This window comes from Dendrobates tinctorius, unplaced genomic scaffold (genome assembly GCF_039654945.1).
Source record: "Dendrobates tinctorius isolate UK_male_01 unplaced genomic scaffold, ASM3965494v1 ptg000171l, whole genome shotgun sequence".
NCBI lineage: Eukaryota > Metazoa > Chordata > Amphibia > Anura > Dendrobatidae > Dendrobates > Dendrobates tinctorius.
The window spans coordinates 11,764,167-11,785,044 of NW_027361838.1; the positions used below are offsets into that span (position 1 = coordinate 11,764,167).

Here is a 20,878-nt window from a genome sequence, read left to right on the forward strand (position 1 = left end):
TAATGTCACCATTGTGCCAAATTTAAGCCACTACCTGGAACACTGAAGACAGAGGCGCCCCCAGAAGAAGCTGGATTCAAAACAGGCATTGGGGCAAGGAGGGATGCTGTGGTCATCATTTGGCAGAAATCTTCAATACTATATTGCTTTTGGTAATATGTATTACCGTATTTACTTTTTATATGATATGCTCAGTCAGCCTCTCTTTAGCCAGATAGCATTGACATGATGTTTGCCTACTTATTTCTTTGATCAAGCACTGGACTTTATATATGCTTGTCTCTTAGACGGGTTTGCAATTCAGCATACCATATATTATAAGCCCAGTGTCCCCCCTGGTTAGGGCATTCTTGTACTCTTCCTTAGTGTATTGTTTTATACTTGTACCTCCTTTAACAAAAAATTTTGATTAATAAAGCAATTGAATTTTATTTATTATCTGGATCTCTGCATTCGGCAATTGGCATTTAAGTCCGAATATGGTGATTTTGTGATTTGAAGTGCCAGCTACTAGTACCTTTGGATCTATCCGTCTGAATCATGTATTTCAGAGATTTACACAGAAACTGCGGTATAAGCGTTCAGCGCAGGATCAATGTGCGCCAAACCTTACTGCGATCTTTGGAAGGCAGAAAGAAAAAAAAAAAATCAACAGCAGGTGAAGAATTGGTTTTATACTTTTTACGCCGTTCCTCACATGGTAAGTAGTGAAATATGTATATGTATGGATGTATAACCGACAGTGGATTAACATCTGTCCTTAGACTGCAGCTCTCACAAAGATGATACCATGTATTTCCAGCCTGCAGCTCTTCACAAAGGTCACAACATATGTTATCCTGAGAAAGGCAGTCTCCTGTCTCTCCAGAGGGCTTCCTGAGAGCACACAGAATTGGAAACATTTCACACCTCTTTTGAAGAGAGATCCCAATTGCACCCTGACACTATTTACTCTGAGAAAGGTCACACAAATCGTGTTCAGAGAAAAATAATGTATTCATTGGTAAAATAGCCATGATCCAGTCACAAACCAAGAATTAGAATATTAGCATGAGAGGCTGGTCTAGAAATCTGATCCCCAGGTTAAATCTATAAATTAGGCCTTTACAGAAAGAAAGATGTTCACAGTTGAGGGGCAGCTAGGCTAATGTGATCCATTTGTAAAGTAGAGTCCATAGGCTCCTCAGCACTGGCATTACTGGCATCTCCAGAAGGTATCTCCGGTACCAGAGCTGGCATCTCTGAGTTTCTCTGAGGTAGACACTCTTTGGCCAGCACCAGCAATTCCTTGGATTTGTCAGCGGTCTCTATCCCTCTCTGCTCACAGAGGTCGATCAGAGCCTCTCTGCTCTGATTCTTGTAGCGGGCTGCCATATCGATGAACAGCCTTTGCCAAATAAAAGATAGAAAAAGAAAAACGGGAAAGGGAAACTGTTTGCAAGTATGTCCAAGTACGCACTGAGTTGAATCTTGTAGAACTGGTGCACTCCTCGCAAGGATACCAATTCTTTAGTAAAGGGAATAACTGCTTACACCATGCACTAATGCTGTGGTAGAAATAAATTCTATCCCACTGTTGCCACCAATTTGTCAGTGGTTAATTTATTTCCTCTCACTTAGCCCAGCATTCAACCTCAGCTGTAGGCTACAATGGGAGCATAAATCACGCCTGACACAGGCCACACACACCCCTTTTCATACACGCTGCCAACACTCACGGAATACACAGGCGATGAGTCCCGGAACTACTACTACTACTACTACTACTACTACTACTACTACTACCCAATCAAGAGGATCACATACTTTAAGACTTTGGATTCTTTAGAGCATACAAGGTTCAAACTCATTAAAATTTTAAGATTTAATAGAAAAGGTAGTGCTTACAATAAAAGAATATAAAAATATGGAAATAAAAAGTGACATACAAATATGCAAAAAACAGTGATAACATAAAAGGGAGAAAACTTATATCGAACTTTGCAGTCTGGTATTCTGTCCCTGAGGGAGGGGGAAATATAATATGGATCACATCAGCCTAGCTGCCCCTTAAAGGGAATTTGTCACCCCATTTTTGAGATATCATATAATGATATCATTCAATTGTGTCACATAAGGATTCTCTTAGTACTTTTGCTTTCCCCTGACAATGCACCTTTCATGCATAAATACCTTTTTATATTGGTTCAGATGTATGTAAACTGCCGCTGTCCGGAGCTTATTCACCTGCTCCCCCCCTCCCTGTCTTGCTCTACGCATTTCTTCTTGTGTAGAGCAAGACAGGGAGGGGGGGAGCAGTTGAATAAGCCCCGCCCAGCGGACCGGACAGTGGCAGTTTATATACATCTGAAAAGATATAAAAAGGTATGCAAACTGCTACTGTCCGGTCCGCTGGGCGGGGCTTATTTAACTGCTCACCCTCTCCCTGTCTTGCTCTACACAAGAAGAAATGCGTAGAGCAAGACAGTGAGGGGGGGAGCAGGTGAATAAGCCCCGCCCAGAGGACCGGACAGCGGCAGTTTACATACATCTGAACCGATATAAAAAGGTATTTATGCATGAAAGGTGCATTGTCAGGGGGAAGCAAAAGTACTAAGAGAATCCTTATGTGACACACAATTGAATGATATCATATGATATCTCAAAAAAGGGGTGACAGATTCCCTTTAACTGTGAACATCTTTCTTTGTTTAAAGGCCTAATTTATAAATTTAACCTGGGGATCAGATTTCTAGATCAGCCTCTCATGCTAATATTCTAATTCTTGGTTTGTGACTGGATCATGGCTATTTTACCAATGAATACATTATTTTTCTCTGAACACTATTTGGGTGACCTTTCTCAGAGTAAATAGTGTCAGGTTGCAATTGGCATCTCTCTTCAAAAGAGTCAGAAGGTGTGAAAGGTTTCCAATTCTGTGTGCTCTCAGGAAGCCCACTGGAAATACTGGAGACAGGAGACTGCATTTCTCAGGATAACATATGTTGTGACTTTTATGAAGAGCTGCAGCCTGGAAACACATGTTATCACCTTTGGGAGAGCTGCAGTCTAAGGACAGATGAGAATCCACTGCCGGTCATACATACATACATACATATTTCACTACATCAATAGTGGAAAAGAAAAAAGAGAAATTCCAGCGCCAGAAATGGAAAATTAAAAATCCATTTTATTGTGCCAATGCATATTAAAATTCCAGCAGGTACAGCATATCAGTCGGATGACTGCAGAACAACGTGTTTCGACGCCTCAGGTCTTAATCATGAGAACATGATTAAGACCTGAGGCGTCGAAACGTGTTGTTCTGCAGTCATCCGACTGATATGCTGTACCTGCTGGAATTTTAATATGCATTGGCACAATAAAATGGATTTTTAATTTTCCATTTCTGGCGCTGGAATTTCTCTTTTTTCTTTTCCACTATTGATTGACTGCCTAGTTAAATCCGTGCGCAGGATTTGGATTCTACCAGCAAGGCAGTACGGTGAGCTGGATTATTTTCTCTCTTTTTTCTACTATTTCACTACATGGTATAAGTGATTAGGCGACTTTATTCTTCAGGTCAGTGCGATTACAGCAAAACCAGATTTCTCTCAGGTTTTTATGTTTGGCTGCTGTCACACTAAAAGATACTTTTAATTGCAAAAAATAGTTTAGATCACCGTATTTTGGGAGCTATAATTTTTCCATATTTCGACCAACAGTCATATGAGAGATTGTTTTTTTTGAGGGATGAGTTGACGTTTTATCGCTTTCTATTTAAATTTTTGAGAGGCACAATGAACAGAAACAAGAAATTCAGGAACTTTTTTTTTGGGGGGGGGGGGGGGAATTAATTTCATTCCGCGTGTGGTAAAATTTGTAAAATTGATGAAGGGGTTTTATTCTTTTATGCTGTTATTTTTCAGGTCAGTATGATTACAGAGATAACTCATTTATATATTTTTTATGTTTTCGCACTTTTACACAATAAAATCTATTTTATGGAAGAAATTTTTTGCATCACTTTATTCTGAGCTATAACTTATTTTTGAAGGAGCTATATGGCAGCTTATTTCTTGCGGGACAAGATGACATTTTCAGTTGTACCATTTTTATTTATATCCGTCTTTTTATCAAATTTTATTCCACTTTTTGTTCAGCAGTATGATAAAGGATTGTTTTTTTGCCTTTTTACGGTGTTCACTAAAGGGGTTAACTAGTGGGATTGTTCTGGATGCGGTAAACCAAATGTGTACTTTTTTGCTTATATTTTGCTTATTTTTTTAATACAAATATTTATTTATGGGTAGTAATCCTATTTCTATAGCGCCAACATATTCCACCGCACTTATTATAGAGGGGACTTGTACAGACAATAGACATTACAGTATACCAATACACACATAGATCAAAACAGATACCAAGAGGAATGAGGACCCTGCTCGCAATCTTAAAATCTATAAGGAAAATGGGGAGACACGAAAGGTGGATGGTAACAATTGCTTTTATTGTTCAGGCCAGCCATAGTGTAAGAATTGTGTTTTCCTGTGATGATGCATGAACCACTTAACAGTCTAAATATGTAACAGTACAGACACAGAGGGCTATTAAATGCATAAAGCATGTGAGAACGCGAGGAACCTGGTTATTGGAACATTTTGAATGGGCCACACAGGGATACTTAGGTTAATGCGTTGAGGCGGTAGGCCAGTCTGAACAAATGCGTTTTTAGGGCACGCTTAAAACTGTGGGGATTGGGGATTAATCGTATTAACCTGGGTAGTGTATTCCAAAGAATTGGCGCGGCACGTGAAAAGTCTTGGAGACGTTAGTGGGAGGTTCTGATTATTGAGGATGTTAACCTCAGGTCATTAGCAGAGGACACGGGTAGGGTGATAGGCTGAGATGAGGGAGGTGATGTAGGGTGGTGCTGAGCCATGGAGTGCTTTGTGGGTGAGGGTAATAAGTTTATACTGAATTCTGGAGTGGATGGGTAACCAGTGTAAGGACTGGCACAAGATAGAGGCATCGGTATAACGATTGGTGAGTAATATCTATTTTTTTCAAATATTTTTGCAATTTTTTTTTTTTTTTTTTTTTTTTTTTTTTTAACTTTACTTCGTCTTAATATGGGACTATCATTTTTTGCAGGCTGATCGCTTGTATAGCATGGGAATACAGCAACATCCCTATGCTATGCAATCTGTCCACTCTGCACGGTCAGAGAAAGTTGCTGATGATGCTCTGAGCATGATCAAGCAACTTTCCTAGCTCTGGTGACACGGATGTCGTCATGACATCGTGTCACCATGGCCACAATCAGGACCCCAGAATGACGTTGCGGGGTCTCTGATCCAAGGGCGGAGAAGCTGTCTTCCCTCTTTCTGCTCCCAGAATGTTGCGATCGAGTTATATTTTGCATCGCTTTAGTCAGAGTTATAACTACACTGCTCAAAAAAAATTTGCCAATCCTGGTGTTCTGTGGCAAATGCCAAGCGTCCTGCATGGTGTTGGGCTGTGAGAACAACCCCCATCTGTGGACGTCAGGCACTCAGACCATCCTGTACTATGCAAGCCGTCAGGGCTGCACTGACTGTCAAACTTGCTTTATCATGCTTTGATCATGATCAAGAATCTTTTCTAGTTCTGGTGACCAAAAAGCCATCAGGATTTCGATCTCAGCATTTATGGGGTAGAAGTGGTGGCTCCTGGCACTACGGGCTGCGTGTCAGCTGTCAGAATCAGCCGATACCTGGTGGTGATCGTGCCCGCATATAGACTGTTCACGCAAAAATTGCGTGAAAGTATGTGTATGTCCCACGTCGTTAAGTACCAGGCCACCTGGAAGCATGGATACGTCTAAGGTAGGAAAAAGGAGTTCAAAATCTCCACTGATAAAATGTATAAGCTTGAGACATTTATCTCACCAATAATTGTTTACACTAGATATAATTTTGGCATTTTCAAGTAAAAACCCAAACAAGGCCTTCTGGAAAAATAACCATTATGGAAAAAGCAAAGTTTACCCAAAATTTCCGTTTCTCAAGTTTAAAAGTTAACCCTTATCCACAAGATAACACACCATTCATTCATTCTTAGGGAGAGCATCCGAGACTGCTAAGCGCAGCGCTCAACTGATCTTGAGTGCTCCTATTAGATTGTATGGAGAGCTAGTGCGTGTAATTGACCTCCTTAGAATCACCCAGTGCCCAGTTGAGATAGGTGGGGGCCCTGGGTGACCAGAAAGTTATCCCCTATCCCATGGATAGGTAATACCTTTCAAAACTTGAGAACACACCCTTTAAAACTCATTTAAAAGTACATCAATATGATCTTTGGATTGATGGGTTGGTGGAAGACACAGGGATTAAAATAAACAAAACTAAAATTCTATTAGCACCATAAATCAGGGATTCTCAATCGTTCTACTGGAGGTTTGCTCCTGTAGTGAAGTCAGCGCTGCAGACAATAACTGACACTGGAAACAAAAGTGGAGACTCAGTGCTGGATGCAGGTAGTGTGAGTAAAGCAGTTTGTATGTTTTGTTTTCACAAAAAGAAACCGCAGCTGTTGAAGTGTTTTCCCAAATTGGAAAATGCCTTTAAAATAAGGTCAAATGCAGTCAATTGTGATGCTAAATAAGAAATTGCTATAATTAAGGCACTTCCACCAAAGTTTTTATCCTCTTAATATATTGCAGTCATCATATGATACAGCAGTGTATACTTAGATATGTTCCCTTTTCCCTCCTACTCAGTTAGGCTAGTTTCACACATCTTTTTTTTGCCGTCAGGCAGGATCCGGCTATTTTTAGAAAAAACGGATCCGGCGTAAATTTTGGACAACTGTAGAAACAAATCCGTTTTTCTGCCTGATCCGTCTAGCAGGTTATATCTGTTTCCTGGGGGCTGGCCAATTGGATCTGAGCATGCGCAGACTTAAAAAAAAAAAACGTATCCGGTGGCTGGATCCGTCTTTTTCTGGATCCGGCGCACAGAGACTTTCATTGTGGCAAAAAGCCGGAAGCGTCGGATCCGCGCTTCCAGCTTTTTCGCCGGATCCGGCAAAAAACGTTACAGTAGCCGTTTTTTCCAGATGCCGGAATGAGACAAATAGCCGGATCCGGCAAAAAACGGACGAACCGCAATGCCATCCGGCGCTAATACAAGTCAATGGGGAAAAACCGGATCCGGCACTGCATTTCGCCGAATCCGGTTTTACACAAAAAAAGCCGGATCTCGCCTGACAGCGCAAAACGGATGTGTGAAAGAGGCCTTAATTCTCTTTTCCACTAGGTCTATGACACCACACTATTAAAAACTGACTAGCTGAATCCTTTTACGCTCTTTGTAGAAATAGGTAAGAGTCAAGAGTCTCTGCAAAAGTCTCTAGCTGAGTCAGAAGTTGAAGAGGGGAAAAGACATCTGTTTCTAAACAAAGAAAAGAAAATAATTTACTAGGTAGAAAGGCAAAATGAGAAATTGTAAGTACACAACGCCAAATAATTTGATGATTGCAATTTATAGTAAGAGGATAAAAACTTTGATGGGAGGAGTGCTTCTTTAAAAGAAGGCCAGTCCAGTGTAATACATTTCTAAATACTCAACAAAAACTAGAGGGGAAGGTTGCCACACAGTTAGGTCTGAGATTTTTTCTGTCAGTACGCAAAAACACACAGTCCGATTCATCACTGATTTTCATAAACTGTAAAGCTTCTCCTATTTATTGCAATGTTACATGGACAGTACAGAGATTGCACACTTAGGACCCATACACAAATGGGCAAGTTTGATCAAAAACAAACATTTCCCTGTTTTTTGTTTTTAGAATTGTGTAAGGATCACGGACACGTGAATTGTACAATATCCATGGAAATCACGGTTAGAAACAGTACACGTGTCTAACAAGCCTTGAAAAGCAGTGTTTGGCACAATACAGTACCACTTTGTCTGAAGCACTATTTTAAAACTACCGTATTTTAATTATCAGTCCATAATTAATTATCGTTATTATCACCATGATGGTATTTGTTTTTAAATCTAAAAGGGACCTTATTAGGGCAGTTTTACTGCTGCATCTAGTGGACTGGCTGTATAGGTCAGAGAACCACAATAGTGGCAGTAGTGAATGAGTGTTTTCATCTGTTACTAATCCTGTGAGATTACTAACAGGTTTCAGTATGCACAGCCTGCTCATGTCATATGTGACAATACAAATGCCTTTCTGCAGTCGACAAAATGAAAATTTCCTTCTGCCATTGTGAAATATGATCCCATGAGTATGTAATTAAAGAACACAAAAAAAGTGTGATAAATTAACGTAATAAGCAGCAAAACAAGACCGTAAACCAGAGGATTCCAATACAGAACTTTAGTGTGGGGAATGCAGTGTTAACTACACTGCTCAAAAAAAATACCACATCCCAGATATCACTAAATGAAATATGCCAGTTAAAAATCTTTATACGTTGCGCAGTGGAATGCATTGAGAATAAAAATTATCAATGTAAATCAAAATTAAATATATCACGGAGGTCTGGATTTGGAAGGATACTCAAAATCAAAATTACAGGCTCATTTAACTCCAGTGGAAATGCCTCAAGACAAGGAAAAGATGCTCAGTAGTGTGTGTGTGGCCTCCACGTGCCTGTATGACCTCCCTACAACCATGGCTGTGTATTCGGTAAGCCAAACCTCCGACTCCGAGACTCCTTCATACATGGCTCATGTTTAAGTGATAAATTTACTGTAGTTAAATGGTAACATGAGACTTTTAATCATTATGATAAAATAAAGCCATTTAGATAGAATATATGTTCTAATACAACTTTAGAATAAAAAAAACAAAAAAAACTTTTGCATATTTACAATTATACACTATCCAGTAAGTGGAAAAAAAACAGTTTTCAACAAAAACGTACCGAATAGCATTTGTGCAGTCTATGAATTTGTTCTGAGGACCTCAAATCTGACCTTATTATTTTAAGGCTAGAGAACAACCTCTCTACACTATCTTGGGTTGGTGGCAAAGCCGTAACCACATGGGCAACATCTCTATCAATTTCAGGGTGAAAAAGGAATTGCCTCGTGCACAGTCAGTTTTGATGACCGATTGAACTCTTCTACTACTTTGAGAGCAAGTGAAAAATTTTGCTGAAATATGGTCAGTTTTCTATGGGAGTGGAATTTTTCCCAGCAGCAACGCTCCATCCGCTCCATGTCGTTCAAATACTTTTAAAAATCAAACTCCTCATCTGATGAGGCTGAAAAAATGGCAGCAGCAGTACTGGCAGGACCAGATTCCTCTTGTTTTTGGCTATCCTGTACCCCACTCACCCTAACTGCTACCTCAATCAGCGCTTCTTTTCCTTTAGTAAGCTGTTGATCATCCTGCAATATACGATGACTCGGGTCCACATAAACAGTTGCCAGAAGAATTCTATTTTCTAATAGCAGGGTCTCTCTGTTTCGTTGAAGCAGCAATGCCATCTGCGATTAAATCTCCTCTTTGGGACAGGAAAAACAACAAGTTCTTCCACTCCTTTATAAAATTGCCAGGAGTCAAATCCTCAGCTTGTAACTTTTTAGTCACCGTAAATGGGTGATGAAGCAATTCCTTCCATTCAGCCCACCTACGTCGATTGACCTCCATGTAGTGTTATCTGAGGGTTGGCCATATATACAAGGTTTTCAGCTCAAGCAATTGCTCAATCATTACATAGGTGCTGCCCCACTGAGTGGCTTGAAGCACAATTGCCTCTTTTCCAGCACGCCTCTTCAAGATGGAATCCATGTTAGGGGTTCTGACAGCAATAGCCAATTTCCTCACTTTGCTAATCAGAGTTCCAGCATGTCCCTCTTGCAGACTGTCTCTTATTGCCAGTTGCAGCGTGTGCACAACCAGGTGCATGTGATGAATAGGAAAGAGGTGTGAAGCAGCTTCAACAAGTTTATCTAATTGTAAAGAATCATTTTGCTCCTCTGTAGTAATAGCTGTTTAGTCCTCCGTTATGTGAACAGAATTGTGCCCTTCCATCTCCAACATACTGAATGTGAAATGTTCTTATAGCTGCTGTTCAACTTCATCAATTAATAACGAGGGTCCCACGACGATCTCCCGGTAGCTCTCCAGGGGCTACCGCTCTCCAGGGGCTCCAGCGATGAAATGACAGGCAGAGGTAATCCTCTGCGGTGTATCCCTCCACCGCCGGGAAAGAGGTCCTGTAACCCTAATTCTCACGCAGCATTGCTGTAAAGTGAGAACCTGAACTCCAGTAATCTCAGTGATGCTCTGCAGGAGCCATTGTCCCCTGTCTGTTCATCACTGGGATGCCCTATAGAGCAGTGACATCACCTGATGTCAATGTTCTATAGGGGAAATCGTTGTGGGACACTCGCTATTAATTGAACTGCGTCGGACAGGGATTATACGGTTTATTTTTTTTTTTACTTTTTATTATAGGATACTGAGGGCGTCGCTTGGATCTGGGAGAGCAATAAAAATATGAAAACTGTGTTGTGTTTCATTAAAATACTTTATTCTTATTTGTGTTTTTTAAACCCTTTCAAAAGATTAACAACAGATAGGTGTCTTATTGACGCCTCTCCATTATTAACCGGGCTTAATGTCACCTTACAATAGCAAGGTGACATTAACCCCTTATTACCCCATATTCCACCGCTACACAGGAGTGGGAAGAGAGGGGCTAAGTGCCAGAATTGGCGCATCTTAGAGATGCGCCATTTCTGGGGCGGCTGCGGTCTGGTTTTTGTAGCCGGGGGGAGCCAATATCCATGGCCCCTTCCTAGGCTATAAATATCAGCCTGCAGCTTTCTGCGTGGCCTTTCTGGCTATAAAATAAAGGTGGACCCCACGTCTTTTTTTTTTTTTGGGGGGGGTCCCCATATTTTAGTAGCCAGTAAAGGCTATGCAGACAGCTGCGGGCTGATATTCATAGCCTGGAAAGGGGCCATGGGTGTTACCCCCTTTCCAGGCTACAAATATTGGCCCCCCGGCTTTCCCCCTCTGGTGCAGAAAATTGCGCAGGAGCCCACGCCATTTTATTTTACTTAAACATATTGTAAACATGGATATGGATATATCTATGAATATATCTATAGATAGTGTAAGGTAGCGCTTGTTATTAAGGTAGATTCACTAGTAGGACTTTTATGGATTAAAACGTGCGCTGCCAGACCATCAATCCTCACAAGTGTTGTATTTAATATATTTATTTCCCAACGCGTTTCGAGGTCATAAAACCTCTTCCTCAGGGGATGACATGTACAGGCAGGTAAAGACATTGCCGGTTTTATACATACATGGTTCAAATATTGGCGCCAAGAGTCACATGTTGGGGAAGGGATAAAGGTCAGAGATCATCAGTGTGAAAGTTTAAAAACTTAGTACATCCAAAAGAATTAATTCATTTGATGTGTTCACAGATAAACGATAAAGAAGAGAAAGGAAGTGAAGAAAAATAAAGAAGAAATAAAAAGAAAAAAGCGCTGCACGAACCCGCAGGAAAAGAACGAAAAAAAGTGTTAACCACTGTGTGATCCGCTACTCCAAGTGAGCAGAGGAGAAGTTGCTGAGAGAGATGAAGAAAAAGAAAGAAAATGTGGAAAAAAATTTAATAATAAAAATGAATATTATTGGAGGTGAATGTGTTAAAATCTTTATTAGTATATAAAATACAGTAGAAATTGGATAATAAAAATATATGAATAAAAAAATAAAAAAATGTATATATATATATGAATGAAAATTGTATATGGCTAAAATATAAATAAAAACGAGTCTGACCCAATGTAAGATTAAAAAATTAATAAAAATACAAAAGGTGAGAAATTAAAACACGGATGGGTGTCTGGTAAACTAATTGGAATCGCTGGAGGGAGGAACGCTTCAATAGACGGTCCTGAGGGCAGAGGCACACAGGAGAGGAGGCAGATTCAGGGAGGGAAATATGCACGGGAGATCAGAAAACAAAAGATCGGGTCCAGAAGGAGAAGGAAAAAGATGCAGGAAAAGCAGAGTCCCGCACCCTGAAGGTGTAAAACAAATAAAGCAAGTGCATAAAATTATATTATTATACAAGCAGTAACTTGCACGCAATAAAACAGCAGGAGATAAAACCAGGATTAATAAAAGAGTCATGACGAGCTCAGAGAGCAGTGGCCAAAAGTTGAAGCATAAAAACGCAATCTTAAAAAAATGTTGCACACAAAAATATATGAGAATAAACTTCATTGAACTCAATATCTATTTAATAAAATTATTCAGACAAGGGGATGAGCAGTAAATTTATTTTTATAGGAAGACTTCAGTGATTTCGTTAAGACCATTAGGTCTTAAAGTATTCAGCCTATAAATCCAAAAAACCTCCTTTCTGTTCACGTGGAGCCCACGTCATTTTATTTTACTTAAACATATTGTAAACATGGATATGGATATATCTATGAATATATCTATAGATAGTGTAAGGTAGCGCTTGTTATTAAGGTAGGGGATACTCGCTAGGCAGCCAATAAATCAGGTCTGGCACAGGTTTCTCAACATAAACTCAGTCCATTCGGTTTATTATGCAGCATAAACCATCAAACAGCAACAGAAAGTTCATATCAAATCAGCATAGAGTCCATGACAGAGCTTCCCTCTGTTTATCCTGTGGTCACACAGGTTGTGCAATGTCCAGCACACAGTTATATCCCCTGTCAGGGTTACCTCATGGCTGCTTCTCCATGCAGACGTTCATTCCCTCTCCCTGGGAACTCTCAGGCATATGCAGCTATTATACACAGCCTCTCCACGTGCTGTCAGAAAGGCAGCCACGTCAGCCCAGACGAGACATTCCATACGGACCATCCGGGTCCAAGCATTCACTCATGTGACCTACCCTGGCCACCTTATATGGTCCGTAGCCACGCCCACCGGATCAGATGGCTATGACCTCATCACAGGTCCTTCAAGCATTCATACACATATACTTTACTATGGCGTTCTAGACACCTGCCCCTAGGTGGGTTTGAAGGTGATTGATTCCACCCGTCTCACCAATCACCTGAAGGCTTCTCCCTAATACATTGGCATGAAAGATCAGCTCTGCTGATCAGCACATAATTAGGCTGTGTGTACACGATGCAGATTTGCTGCGGTTCCGCTGCGGATTTTACCGCGCAGAAACGCTGCATATCCGCATTGTGATGTACAGTAGCCTTAACCCCTTACCTACAATTGACGTAATATTCCGTCCATGTGACCATGGACCTAATTACCATGGACGGAATATTACGTCATCGCGATCAGCAGCACCCACGTGGTGAGCGCCGCTGATCGCGGCCGAGTGTCCGCTAATTATCATAGCTGACACCCGGCACAATGTGTCAGGGGCGGTCACGGACCACCCCCGACACGTTAACCCCTTGCACACAGCGATCAAACACGATCGCGGTGTACCGGGGGTTAAAGGGAAGCATAGGCAGGGAGGGGGCTCCCTTGGTGCTTCCCTGAGCCCCCCACGGCAGCGCAAAGTGCAGCGCTGCTGCGGGGGGCTCCTTTCCTGCAGGTCCCCGGATCCAATATGGCGACGGGGACCTCCGGGGGCCTGCAGGAAGCTGGCTTCCTCAGTGCCTGCAAAGCGCAGGCATGAGGAAGCCTGTGCAGTGCCTGTGACAGATCGCTGATCTGTCACAGTGATCTGTGATGTGACAGATCAGCGATCTGTCACAGGACAGTTATGTCCCCCCTGGGACATTGTAATAAAGTAAAAAAAAAAAAAAAAAAAAAAAAAAAAAAAAAAAAAGTGTAAAAATAATGAAGAAAAAGAAAAAAAAAAAAAAAAAAAAAAAAAAAAATCGCTAAATAAATTAAAATAAATAAATATTCCCCAATAAATTCATTTTTTGGAAATAGAAAAAAAAAAAAAATAATAAAAGTACACATTTGGTATCGCCGCGTCCGTAACGACCCGCCCTATAAAACTGTCCCAATAGTTAACCCCTTAAGCGAACCCCTTAAAAAATAAAAAACGAAGCAAAAAATAATGATTTATTATCATACCGCCGAACAAAAAGTGCAATAACGCGCGATCAAAAAGACGCATATAAATATCCATGGTACCGCTGAAAACGTCATCTTGTCCCGCAAAAAAAGAGCCGCCATACAGCATCATCAGCGAAAAAATAAAAAAGTTATAGCTCGCAGAATAAAGTGATGCAAAAATAATTATTTTTTATATAAAATTGTTTTCATTGCATAACAGCGCCAAAACATAAAAAAACGGCCTAAATGAGGTATCGCTGTAACCGTACTGACCCGAAGAATAAAACTGCCTTATAAATTTTACCGCACCCGGAACGGCGTAAGCGCACCACCCAAAAGAAATTCATGAAACGCTGGTTTTTGTAAATTCTGCGTCCCAAAAAACGAAATAAAAAGCGATCAAAAAATGTCACATGCCCGAACATGATACCAATAAAAGCGCCAACTCGTCCCGCAAAAAATAAGACCTCACATGACTCGGTGGGTCAAAATATGGAAAAATTATAGCTCTCAATATGTGGTGATGCAAAAACTATTTTTACAATAAAAAGCGTCTTTTAGCGTGCGACAGCTGCCAAACATAAAAACCGACATAAATAGTAAATCAAACCCCCCGTTATCACCCCCTTAGTTAGGGAAAAATAAAATTAAAAAAATGTATTTCCATTTTCCCATTAGGGTTAGGGCTAGGGTTAGAATTGGGGGTTTCCACTATTTGCGCACATCAGGTGCTCTCCAAAAGCAACATGGCATCTGATCTCAATTCCAGCCAATTCTGCGTTGAAAAGTCAAATGGTGCTCCTTCCCTTCCAAGCTCTGCCATGCACCCAAACAGTGTTTTACCCCCTCATATGGGGTATCAGCCTACTCAGGACAATTTGCAAAACAACTTTTGGGGTCCTATTTCTCCTGTTGCCCTTAGGAAAATAAAAATTTTGGGGCAAAAATATCATTTTTGTGGAAAAAAAATTTGTTATTTTCACGCCTGGGCCTTATAAACTTCTGTGAAGCACTTGGGGGTTCAAAGTTCTCACCACACATCTAGATAAGTTCCTTGGGGGGTCTAGTTTCCAAAATGGGGTCATTTGTGGGGGAGTTTCCACTGTTTTGGTACATCAGGGGCTTTCCAAACGCGACATGGTGTCCGATCTCAATTCCAGCCAAAAAAGTCAAATGGCGCTGCTTGCCTTCCGAGCTCTGCCATGTGCCCAAATAGTCATTTACACCCACATATGGGGTATCAGCGTACTCAGGACAAATTGCACAATAACTTTTAGGGTCCTGTTACCCTTGGGAAAATAAAAATTGGGAGTGAAAAGATCATTTTGTGGAAAAAATATGATTTTTTAATTGTACCGCTGTACATTATAAACTTCTGTGAAGCCCTTGTGGGTTCAAAGTTCTCACCACATATCTAGATAAGTTCCTTAGGGGGTCTAGTTTCAAAAATGGGGTCACTTGTGGGGGGTTTCCACTGTTTAGGTACATCAGGGGCTCTCCAAACGCGACATGGCGTCCGATCAGAATTCCAGCCAATTTTGCATTGAAAAAGTCAAACGGCGCTCCTTCCCTTCTGAGCTCTGCCATGCGCCGAAACAGTGGTTCCCCCCCACATATCAGGTATCAGCGTGCTCAGGACAAATTGCACAATAATTTTTGCAGTCCATTTTCTCCTGTTACACTTGGAAAAATAAAAAAAATTGAACCTGAAGTAATTTTTTTTGTGAAAAAAAGTTAAATGTTAATTTTTTTTAAATATTCAGAAAAATTCCTGTGACACACCTGAAGGGTTAATAAACTCCTTGAATGTGGTTTTAAGCACCTTAAGGGGTGCAGTTTTTAGAATGGTGTCACTTTTGGGTATTTTCTATCATATAGACCCCTCAAAGTGGCTTCAAATGTGATGTGGTCCGTAAAAATAAAATGGTGTTGCAAAAATGAGAGATCGCAGGTCAACTTTTAACCCTTATAACTTCCTAACAAATAAAAAATTTTGGTTCCAAAATTGTGTTGATGTAAAGTAAACATGTGGGAAATGTTACTTATTAACTTTTTTGTGTTCCACATCTCTGTGATTTAAGGGCATAAAAATTCAAAGTTGGAAAATTGCAGAATTTTCAAAATTTTCGCCAAATTTCCGTTTTTCTCACAAATAAACGCAAGTTAGATGAATGAAATTTTACCACTAACATGAAGTACAATATGTCACGAGAAAACAATGTCAGAATCACCGGGATCCATGGAAGCGTTTCAGAGTTATTACCTCATAAAGGGACAGTGGTCAGAATTGTAAAAATTGGCCCGGTAGTTAACGTGCAAACCACCCTTGGTAGTGAAGGGGGTTAAAATCAATGGGAAAAAAAAAAACGCTGTGCAGACGCTGCAGATTTTTCCGCGCGGTTTTCCCGCGGTACAAAATCCGCAGCATGTTACTTCTTTTGTGCAGTTTTCCATCTCCCCGTCACCAAATCCGCAGGGGGAAAACCGCAATGGAAAACCGCACAAAAACCGCATGAAAAATGGAAGAAATCTGCAGGAAAAATGCAGGTCATTTGACCTGCGGATTTCTTCAATTCTGCGCGGAAAAATCCGCAGGGCCAAAAAGTACGTCTGCACTCAGCCTTAAGCCTTCATCCCAAGGCCACCCGCCTTGGGATACATAACGATCCTTTAGCACCCTGCTCCTGTTACCACTCTGGACATGGCTATCCATCAGTCCTGGGACACCCACACAGCGCCCCTAGCGGACACAGTGGTCACTACACCACAATAGATACAGATAGACATATGGATAGATATATCTATCCCATATTTATCTGTCTATTATCGTGTGTGTGTGTGTGTGTGTGTGTGTGTGTGTGTGTGTGTGTGTGTGTATGTAATGGAGTGTGGGTTGGACAAATGTAAAAGTGGAGGTTGGACAGAAATGACAACACATCTTTTTTTTTGTTAAATAACATATCTTTATTTAGCTTACAAAAACGCATACAAATCCGTAGCCAAAAGCGCACTGAAAAACCGCATCAAATCTGCGGAAAAAACGCACATGCGTTTTCTGCCAAGAGATGCGGATTTTGTGCGGAAAAATGCTGCGGATTTTGTGCAGAAAAATGCGCTGGAGAAACCGCAACGTGTGCACATACCCTAAAACTGTTTCTAAGATATTCTTTATTTCTGGTGCCAAATACATGGATGTGTTCTGAATTGTCCCTCTAGCCCCTGTACATAGCCACAAGCTGGTCATTTGATTCATTATGTATGAATTAAGTAGTGTGGATCGGATGGACGGCCTGTGTTCACATGGAATGACCATATATAACGTTAGAAATACAATTAAGCACAATTATCTAAATATCACAAACAATATAATTGGAGAAGGTAATGTACTTACAATGCAGAAGGGGCTCCATGCATGAAATATCTGACAGCAGAAAGCTGCTTCTGGGTGGTATCAGGTACTTCTCACCAATCAGGTGAATGACTTGAGAACATTCAGAAGGGTTTTCTGTAATGTGTGATAAATAGTCAGATGATGATGGACTTTCTGTGCCAAGAACATTGACCGTAAATACAGGTGAAGAACCAGAAGCCATATCCCTGGTCATGTCACAGAGATCAGCCAAGTTCCTTTTGTTGCTGTACACTTCCGAAACACTTTCACATTTTTCTTCCTCGGCTCCCGAGGGCGAATGAAGTAGCCCTTTCTGAAATCCTTCTTGAATCAGCTGCCGTGATCCTTCTAAAATAAGATTACTTATCTGGAGAGGGGGAAAAAAAGAAAACAAGGAGAAAACAGACCGTTAGTAGCTAATGAGAAAATATTGGATAGCAGACAAAAAAAGTCACTGCTTCAGTTTGAGGTATTAAAAATATCAAAGTAATAACCAACTGTGCTGAGGCTACGATCAGATAGTAATACTACTACAGACTGGTCCCCAGCAATAGTGACAAGTTGTGAACAAATAAAGTTGCACTCTAGTGCTATAGTACGTAAACATGAACTATATGAAGTTTGTATTGTATTATTGCTCTAGAATAGATAAGAGAAAAAAACGTAGATGCTTAGCACATAATTTGGCCAATTCATGCGTGCCCATCAGCCAACCACAAGGCGGCGATCACCGGTTAGCTGGGAATCTAAGGTGAATCCTCTCCTAGGCTGAAGCCTGCATTTATGGTTAGGTAGGTCCCTGCTGTGATTAAAACCGCCACAGACAGGTGGGTGGAGTGCTCGGTCAGACAGCCAATATACAGTACAAGTAATAAAACACAGTCTCTTCCACTACAGAGTGAAACTTTGTTAGGTATAGAGGTGGTTACTCTTAGTTTGCGCCTGTACACACTAGCCTTCTGTTTGGAAGTGAGTGTCAGTCTTTTGTTATTTGTAGAATGACAAGATGTCGACAAGCATTAAGAGGGTTGTTCAATATAAAAATATCGGCGTATGTGTAAGGTAGCAAAGCTATACAACTTAGGCCGGTTTCACACACCCAAAGGGACTGCCGACCTGAGCCAACTGCTTCATAGATATACATGAAACCATTATTAAAAGGTTGGGCATTTCCAATGCGAACACGGACCATGTGTCACACCACGTCACCTCTATCATGGTTTTTGTTGACATTGCTGCAGTTGTAACACCGTGGTGACTGCAAGCGTCTGGTAAGCTCTAGTCGGGACATCATTGCTGCAGCCATGTCACAACCACTGGGCCAGTGGCAGAGAGGCAGCGCTAAGGCGGCAGGGGAGTACAGTCATGGCCAAAAGTTTTGAGAATGACACAAATTATATTTTCACATGATCAGCTGGCCTCTGGTTTTTATGTGTGTTTGTCAGATGTTTTTATCACATACAGAAATATAATTGAAATCACATTATGAGTAGCAAAAGGTTATATTGACAGTTATAATGAGTTAATGCAGCAAGTCAATATTTGCAGTGTTGACCTTTCTTCTTCAGGACCTCAGTAATTCTCCCTGGCATGCTCTCAATCAACTTCTGGATCAAATCCTGACTGATAGCAGTCCATTCTTGCAAAATCAATGCTTTTATTTTGTCTGAATTTGAAGGTTTTTGTTTGTTCACCCGTCTCTTGATGATTGATCACAAGTTCTCAATGGGATTAAGATCTGGGGAGTTTCCAGGTCATGGTCCCAAAATCTCTGTGCTTTGTTCCCTTAGCCATTTGCTTTATGGCAAGGTGCTCCATCATGTTGAAAAAGGCATTTTTGATCGCCAAACTGCTCTTGGACGGTTGGGAGAAGTTGCTCTTGGAGGACATTCTGGTACCATTCTTTATTCATGGCTGTGTTTTTAGGCAAGACTGAGAGAGAGCCCATTCCCTTGGCTGAGAAGCAACCCCACACATGAATGGTTTCAGGATGCTTGACAGTTGGGATGAGACAAGACTGGTGGTAGCGCTCACCTGGTCTTCTCCGAATAAGCCGTTTTCCAGATGTCCCAAACAATCGAAAAGGGGATTCATCAGAGAAAATGACTTTACCCCAGTCCTCAGCAGTCCACTCCCTGTACCTCTTGCAGAATATCAGTCTGTCCATGATGTTTTTCCTGGAGAGAAGTGGCTTCTTTGCTGCCCTCCTTGAGACCAGGCCTTGCTCCAAGAGTCTCCGCCTCACAGTGCGTGCAGATGCATTCACACCTGCCTGCTGCCATTCCTGAGCAAGCTCTGCACTGCTGGTTGCCCGATCCCGCAGCTGAAACACTTTTAAGAGACGGTCCTGGCGCTTGCTGGTCTTTCTTGGGCGCCTTGGAGCCTTTTTGGCAACAAGGGAACCTCTCTCCTTGAAGTTCTTGATGATGCGATAGATTGTTGACTGAGGTGCAATCTTTCTAGCTGCGATACGCTTCCCTGTTAGGCCATTTTTGTGCAGTGCAATGATGACTGCACGTGTTTCTTTAGAGATAACCATGGTTAACAGAAGAGAAACAGTGATGCCAAGCACCAGCCTCCTTTTAAAGTGTCCAGTGGTGTCATTCTTACTTAATCATGACAGATTGATCTCCAGCCCTGTCCTCATCAACACCCACACCTGTGTTAATGGAGCAATCACTGAAACGATGTTAGCTGGTCCTTTTAAGGCAGGGCTGCAATGATGTTGAAATGTGTTTTGGGGGATAAAGTTCATTTTCTAGGCAAATATTGACTTTGCAAGTAATTGCTGTTAAGCTGATCACTCTTTATAACATTCTGGAGTATATGCAAATTGCCATTAGAAAAAATGAAGCAGTAGACTTTGTAAAAATTAATATTTGTGTCATTCTCAAAACTTTTGGCCATGACTGTATGGCCACAAACTAAAGTAGACAAAAAATTCAAGAGTGTTTTGGATGACATTTTCATTAGTCCGGCTGTTTGTACCATCAGTGACTAAGTATTTGAACACATTCACTGTCCACATAACTTTACTTAAAGGGGTAGAAAAAAAAAATAACAGGTGTCCTCAAATTGAAGGTTGCTGCCATTTTATTTGGTTGCTGCCCTATTTTCATGAAACATGTCTGTCAGTGTCTCTGGCTTCTCTCGGGACAGCATACTTGGGTAACAAGCACTTTACAGTAATAGGTCACACAAGGGGTTACTGCCTAAATCTGAGAGCAGCATAATGTAGGGCCTGAGACCGATTCCCACGATGTATCACTTGCTGGGATGCTTGCTGTAAATTTGATAAAAATCATTGCATTAAATGGATATGGAATATCTCCTGCTGATCAGTGAGCTTTGCATAACTCTACCTACGCCACTGATTTGCAGTTTTCTGCCTATGCACAGTGAACACTGAAAGCTGCCAATTAGTGCTGCAGGCGGGTTTATACAAAGCTCAGCATTTAGAAA

General features: G+C 41.1%; 1 protein-coding gene across 6 annotated transcripts in view; it reads right to left on the reverse strand.

Moving 5' to 3' along the window:
- Positions 1 to 20,878, reverse strand: part of METTL4 (methyltransferase 4, N6-adenosine) — a 232,261-nt gene that overhangs the window by 149,662 nt on the left and 61,721 nt on the right. For all 6 annotated transcript variants that reach the window (XM_073550879.1, XM_073550878.1, XM_073550881.1 and 3 more), the window contains one exon: positions 17,417 to 17,783. In XM_073550879.1, coding sequence (XP_073406980.1) covers positions 17,417 to 17,783 — 367 coding nt within the window. The remainder of the gene's footprint in view (positions 1 to 17,416; positions 17,784 to 20,878) is intronic.